Consider the following 7243-nt stretch of genomic DNA (forward strand, 5'->3'; position numbering starts at 1 on the left):
GCCATAATTGTTCACACTTTTTGTCGAAATTTGACCTATACCGTATATCCTCTTTGAAATCTATGAATTCGTGATCAAGGCATTCATCTTGGATAGCAATCTCCTGCAAGGGCCCTGTTCTGGCATTCAGATCACCTAACAGCATTATATTACCTTGGCTTGAGAATTTGCAGATGTCATCTTGTAGAATGTCAAAAAGTGAGTTGTTTCTTTTATCGAGGGAAGACGAATTTTCAGGAGAAAAGTATACGCAACCTAAGAATAAATCCCGATCTAGACCGAAGAAAGTTTTGTCTAATTTACACCATAAGAAATCGGGGTGTTCCGTAGGAAGTTTTGTGAGGCCCTTCATCAGTCTGTTACGGAACATAATGATTACCCCACCGGAGTTCCTTTTCGCAGACTTTTTAGCGTTCCTGTCACTTCTTATATAACTAAAGGAGTCTAATCTAAAGTTTTCCTTAGGATTTAGCCATGACTCTTGCAAACATACAAAATCATAATCTTCTAAACATCTAACAAAATCATCGTTCTGGCATTTTCTCCTAAGGCCGCCCTGAACGTTCCATGAACAGAACCTCAGAGCTACCTTTTGAGCTGACATAATTGAAATCGAACGAGTAAAAGGGTGGTACTAAAGTATTCCAGTAATAAGAGCAAAGCTACATTGTGCGCAGAGTGAAATAATACAAATTAGCGTGAATAGGGATGACTGTATTACAAGTGGGTATGCTCACTCATATTACATGTATATATGCCTTTACCTATTCGTACCATCAGATTATACTAGTATTTGGTAAATGTCACTTATGTAGTTAGAAAGAAGTAAAATGGAAAAGGGAGAACAGAATTTGTCACCTGAGCGAACACTTGGGTGTTACGGACTTTCATCATCGTAGCGTGTCTCTTGAGCCTAATGTCTGAGAAAGTCAGTCAGCATGTTAATCAACGTCTCCACAGTTTGACGCTTGTCCTGCTGGTGTGCTCTTGTCCCAGGCGGCCCTGACTGTCGAATCCACTGCGGAGGTGGAGGGGGTGCCTGGTTCCACGTAGGAAGTAGTCGTTGCTCGGGTTTCCTTGAAGGGTTCCACCGGAGACTTGGTGGATGACGTCGCTCGGGCTGCGTCTGCTGTGCGCTGGTCGACGTGGGCAGTTTCCCGCTTGAGTTCCTGTGCTGTGGAATTGGGTTCCTGTCCTGGTTTCTTGTTGTGGCCAGCTGTTGGTGACGCAGGGTGCGTTTTACGTCGGCAACCATCAGCCTGACGCCTGTGTCAGGTTTGATGTGGATGGCGTCTGCTTTGTACATGGATCTATCTTCTGACAAGAGCCTGTGCCTTACGTATGTAAGCTTCTCGTCCTGTACACATGCCCTTTCAATGACGTCATTGTATGAAGCTATGTTCCTGTTCAGATGGGAGTTCATGTTCATTCCTCTAGGTAGGACCTGAGACATAGTGATTCTAGCATTTGGGAAGGATCTTTTTGCCGAATCGATCACTTTGAATGTCTGTTCCACACATATGTCCTTGCTGTCGGGCCGAGCTTTCGTATTGTCCAGATCGTTAGATCCTACATGGATGATAACAAGCTCGGTCCCGGTGTCCTGTGTCGTCTCGATCTTGTCAGCAGCTTTGGGAAGTGTTGTCGTTTTGATGATGTTTACGCTTTTGTGTTTGTACATTTTCTTGGGATCAACATCGTTCCACAAGGAGTCTGCAAAGATTCGGACTTGAGCTGTCGCATTCATGTCCTTTTGTGTTGGAGTTGGCGCGGATGTGTTACCGTCAGTTTCGGTGGAAGTGGGAGCAGAAGTCTGGGTGTCTTGTGTTGTTGGTTCAGCTTGTACATCGTGGCTGATTGCGCTGTCTACTGAGTCTTGGGCACCAGCGACAATCTCAGAGTATAGACGATGTATTCTAGAGTCGTCACTTTTTGCTTTGTTCTGTACTGGTTTCGTAGTTATGGTGGATGATTGAGCTTGGTTTGCCAAAATCAAAACTTGAGCTTGTAATGCTTCCTGTGCTGTTTGCTGTGTGGCTAGTGCGTCTTCCAAGTTCTTTGCGATTTCGCGTTGACGCTGGAGTTCGGCATTTAAATCTTCAATTTGTTGTGCTTGTTTTTCAACTTGTTGAGCTTGTTTGTCAATCACTTTTCTTTTGTTTTGAAGATTAGCTTGGAGGTTTGTTTGTTTGCGCCTTTATTTATTGATGAAAATACACAATTCGGCCAACAGGCCGCTTTTCATTGTGGTCATCATGCAGGGGAGAGGTTCAAGGGTCAACAAATTACTACAAAGCACATAATGCATACATCAGACTTGGATACATGATTCTGAGTCTTAATAAATCTAAACAAATATTCATCATAACGTGGTACAGCTTATATACATACATAATTAAGTAAATACATAGACGTCAAAGCAGGTAAGTAGTTCTTGTCCGTCCGTTTTTCATTCCTGGTTTCTACCTCTTTAAGAGTCTCTTAAAGGAAGCGAGGGTTGGGGCCGTGCGTATGTCCACTGGAAGACTGTTCCAGGCAGTGGGTCCGCGGTAGGCTAGGGATCTTCTAAAGCTCTCTAGATGAGGTTTAGGAACAACTAGTTTATTGCTTGTGCTTTGTCTAGTTGACCTTGTGCTTTGCTCGCTACAGTAAGCAAACATCTGGCGCATGTAGTGTGGAAGTTTGTTGTTAATGGCTTTGTAGACGAGCATGATTTCGTAGTGTTTATGCGTTGCTTTAATGTCTTTCCAGCCCAGCCGGGTAAGCACTTCGATTGATGGTGTCCTGTAAGGCGCCTTCAGTATCAGTTTTCCTGCCCGATTCTGCATTCGTTGTATCTTCTGCAGATCTTGATCTGGAGCAGTGTCCCATGCTGTGCAGGCATATGTTATGTGTGGCAGGAAAATGGCGTTATACAAAGTGCAAAGAGCTGACGTTGAGATGAAGGGGCTGACGTGTTTCATCATAAAAGAAGAACGCCTCAATTTCCCTAGTACAGCTTTCACCTGGTCCTTCCAGTTTAGTTGACGGTCGATAACCACACCTAAGTAGGTGTATTTATCACATGTTTTAATGTTGACACCATTGACAGTAAGTCTGGGAGGGTTACAGTTTGTCAGTCTCTTGTTCGTTCCTATGTACATACATTTACATTTGCCACCGTTCATTGATAGCGAGTTTGCGGCAAACCACTTTGACAGCCTTTGTAGGTCGTTCTGAAGTACCTGCTCAATGTTTGTGGAGTTTTTATGACTAAAGTAAATTACAGTATCATCTGCGTACATTGAAATATCGCAGGACTGTAGACATTCAGGCATATCATTGACATATAGCAGGAAAAGAAGGGGCCCCAATATCGATCCTTGGGGCACCCCATATTTTACTTGGTGAAAGGTCATTGATCTGTTTCCCTTGTTTGTCCATAGTAGTTTTGTTGTTAAAGACTAGCTCCTTCAAACCATTCAGCTCGTCAACCAGTGTCGTGAACATATTCTCTGCATCGGTGTTTGGGAGCTGTGTGCCAGATGATTGCTCTTTAGAATTAGAGAGATCAGTCTTCAATGCGCGCCGTGTTCGTGGGTTTGAGAGTTGCGGTTTTCCCTCTTTGCCCTTGAGTTTACCTGTAGACTCCCGCATCTTCGTGAATGGCGTTAAAATAATGTTCTCGAGGCCACCTAGTACTTTACGGATAGATGGGGAAGTGACTGATTTTGGAGTTGTGTTCTCTGCTTGACTGTTCTCACAGGTGAGATCTACGACAGACTTTGGGATTGTTGTCTGATCTGAGTCACTGTCAGACACTGTCAGTGTCATGGCGGACACTTCACACTGATCAGGGAAGGTCTCCATTGTCTTTGCGTTGTCTTCTATTGTTTCTTCCCCCTCGTCTTCTAGTTCTTCATTAACATATCCGCCATCTTGTGCAAGTGACGCGTCGGTAAGACAATCAACTTCTTTCTTGACTTTGGGGAAGATATTTGTGGCAAACCAGGATGATCCTTTCCCGTGGATTAGGATCGTACCGGTATGATAGAAGTGAATAGTCAGAACTTTGGCATTGTCCCCTGATCGAGCCGGATCAGTTACTGACAGTTGTGTGTGGTTGCCCTTCTTCCAGGTGAACTTGTACCCCGTGTCCTTTTCCAGTGACTGATCAAAATGGACTCTGCTAGCCTCAATCCACACGGGGACTCGTTCTGAGGTTGTACGGAACTTGAGGTTACATACCTTTGTTTTACTGGAGTCTGTGTGATCTTCCGTAACTTGTTCAAAATCCAGGATATCCTTCGCCGGCGTGTTCCACGGCTTGGTTTTGCCCGACCTTGTCCGGTATCTCTTTGTCTGTAGCTCCGGCTTGGGTGACCCGCAATCACCATCGATTTTCTCCCGATCCATGATGAAAATGCACGTTTGAATGTCCGAAAAGTTGAGTAACGTAAATAGGCTATGAACTGATGTCAAAATTAACTGTATATATCACTCTGCGACACAAGCAACCGCTCTTAGATTGATTTACAGACGGAGCTCATGTGACGCGCGTCCAGTGTTGTCCGCCATCTTGGTATATATCAATAGTATCTAGATATACTGCAAGAATATAATGGAGAAGTTACTAGTGTATAGATATACCGCAACAATGGAGAGGTTACTGGTATATACTTATGTTACCGCAAGAAAAGAGGAGGAGCTACTAGTATGTTGACATAATGTAAAAATAGAGGAGGAGTGTATTGTAATTATTTCTGTTTAACATATGTACTATAGATTATTGAGAGCGTTCTAAAATCACCAAATGTATTCCTCTCGTTAATTTTGAATCCAAAGCAAAAATAATCTACTTTTTGTTACCTCTCGTAGGTCGACCTTATTGGCCAATTGTCTATTTTTAAGCTCGTAGCAATTTACCAGATGGTTATGTAAAATTTTGATTTCTAGAATAAGTGACACTAAACAGTAGAACCCTGTTACAGCAAGTACTATGGAGGAAGTGAAAAATAAGTTTATTAATAAAGGACGACTTTCCATAAAAATGGAATGAAGTTAAACATTTTTAATAATACAGTTAAAAAACTGTATTATTGACTATTTTGACCGTATTTGAACATTTAGCTCGTCTTTTCGAGTTACGTCTTTTCTTTGTGATGTATGTAGAATTTCGAGATAAAATTCTTGTCCGCAATCTTTTCCCCACCACGGAAAACATAGATTTTTACTCTTGCAAATAGGTTTCACTTCCTACATGTACTACTCTGCAGTTTTCTTATCAGGACCATTTTCTCTCTCAACCCACCAGAAGGTTTTTTTTTTGTACCGACAGCAGATCATTGCCTCTCTCAATCCTTTTATCGCTCAAGCTTGTCCTGCCTTATGGGAGAGTTTTGTGTGATGCTAGTCTAAGACAAGTTAGAATTGCTTGTCAAATGGCGTGTCGTCACTGTAGCCCCATTCAATATAATTTTCAAATAAGATGCCAGCTTTCCATTGGATGTTGACCAAGATTTATCTAACCTTCTGCATATGTTCATTTAAAAGATTTCTAATGATTTGATATTTCTAAAATAGTTTGTAATTTCTTTAGCATTGAACCACGAAACTCACATGTTAAGACCTGTACTTCGATGAAGGTTAGACATCCAGGTAATACGATACGCCAGAAAACAGTTACTCATCGGACAAGCAACTGGATATGATTTTGAAAACGTCAGACGTTTCAGCTAGTATCCACTAGCTTTCGTCAGTGACTGAGAGACCAGAGGGGAAAGCAGGTTTATAAGTACAACTTGTTGATTGATTGACCTTGCCGACCTAGTGCCAACGGCTACTCCTCAGCTATTTTCCACCACCTACAACACAACCAGGGTCACTCTTTCAAACTCGAGTCCACGGATATCTTAGACCGCGAAACACGCTGGTGGGAACGGGGTGTTAAAGAGGCAATATATGAAAGAATGTACAACCCCACCCTCAACAGGGAAGGGGGGCTACGAGTCGATCTTTCCGGCACATGGGATTTGGCACTCACAGCCCCGAGGACAGACAACACTTTAAGCTCCTGTTCTGTATAACAGGAGCTTTCAGACTAATTTGCATAATTTTGTCTTGACTTGTCTGACTTTTGTTCCTTTTTCGACTTCCAAAAAAAAGTTGTCTTCACTGTATTTGCATATCAATCTTGTATGTACTTATCAATCATATATGTACTTATAAACCTGCTTTCCCCTCTGGTCTCTCAGTCACTGACGAAAGTTAGTGGATACTAGCTGAAACGTCTGACGTTTTCAAAATCATATCCAGTTGCTTGAGTAACTGTTTTTTGGCGTAAGACCTGTACTCTTTCTAGATGACGTCTTTAGTCCGGGACCTTTACTACGAATCTAAACCAACGTTTCCTTTTGTTTGAAAAACGAACGTCCCTTTCAACCTCACTGCTGTCAACACCGCTAACTAATTTATAAGACCTGCTTATGAGCATGCATGTATGTGTTGTAACATCGCACCTCGGCATAGTCACGAAATAGAGAATAAGATGCACAGCTGGCACCAAAGGAACAGCCTCTAATTTAGGAGATCAGAAAGGAAGGCCATACTTCATAAGGGAGGAAGGAAAGAAGATGTAGACTGCTGAAGGAAAAATAGATTTGACATAAGCCAAATAGTTGCAAATAGAGTCCATATCTAAAATGCTGTAAGAGAGGTAAAAACTAGATAGTTTCCAATAAAGAATAAGCTAAGAACGTGTGAAAAGAGAGTCACGCCGAGTTGTCTTCCATGTCCATCAGTTTCTTGGCCAGATCTTCACAACTCCAGCCTGCAGTATAGAGAAGAAACAACAATAGTGGTCTAAGAATGGATAATTTAAGAGCGGTAGCATTGCCAACAACCCAAAACTTTTATGAACTACTCTGCGGTGGCTCTTGACATTGCCGTCTGCTGTATCCTACTGATGATATGTGCTTCAACAACGCATAAACATGATTCAAAACTTGTACACTAAATACATTGGTTTATTGGACATTTCCAAATCTACTTGAAAATCATGAACATTACAAAAATGTGTATCATCAACAGGCAAGGCTTGAAGCAACTATTTAACCGTGCTTCTACCGACCCCCACTCACCAGTTATTCCTTGTAGTCCTACATCCCATTTTCCATGGTTTCCTCCAGGAACTCTGGGAAACAAAAGACGTACGATATACTTTAACTTTTATCACTGAGCACAATACCTACAAGGAAGGTTTCAA

The 7243-nt window shown here is 42.1% G+C and overlaps 1 protein-coding gene and 1 long non-coding RNA gene across 2 annotated transcripts; both read right to left on the minus strand.

Moving 5' to 3' along the window:
* Positions 1 to 345: 345 nt before the first annotated feature.
* Positions 346 to 4568, minus strand: LOC109474950. Its single transcript, XM_019775449.1, has 2 exons — positions 3401 to 4568; positions 346 to 2186 (listed from the first exon to the last, which is right to left on the minus strand). Exons 1-2 carry the CDS (start codon positions 4393 to 4395, stop codon positions 914 to 916), a joined length of 2268 nt encoding a protein of 755 aa, XP_019631008.1. The 5' UTR covers positions 4396 to 4568; the 3' UTR covers positions 346 to 913.
* A 988-nt stretch (positions 4569 to 5556) lies between these two features.
* LOC109474955 lies at positions 5557 to 7171 on the minus strand. Its single transcript, XR_002140503.1, has 3 exons — positions 7119 to 7171; positions 6326 to 6808; positions 5557 to 5608 (listed from the first exon to the last, which is right to left on the minus strand). It is a non-coding gene; the product is annotated as an uncharacterized LOC109474955 (long non-coding RNA).
* Positions 7172 to 7243: the final 72 nt, after the last annotated feature.

This window comes from Branchiostoma belcheri, unplaced genomic scaffold, assembly GCF_001625305.1.
Source record: "Branchiostoma belcheri isolate BF01 breed outbred unplaced genomic scaffold, Haploidv18h27 scaffold32, whole genome shotgun sequence".
NCBI classification, from domain to species: Eukaryota; Metazoa; Chordata; class Leptocardii; order Amphioxiformes; family Branchiostomatidae; genus Branchiostoma; species Branchiostoma belcheri.

Bases quoted from the DNA above. Each gene is read 5' to 3' on its own strand.
- LOC109474950 (XM_019775449.1), bottom strand. From the start codon at position 4,395: ATGGATCGGGAGAAAATCGATGGTGATTGCGGGTCACCCAAGCCGGAG. The intron at 2,187-3,400 runs CAATGACCTTTC...AAGGCGCAAACA, and splicing joins GACAAACAAGGGAAACAGAT to AACAAACCTCCAAGCTAATC.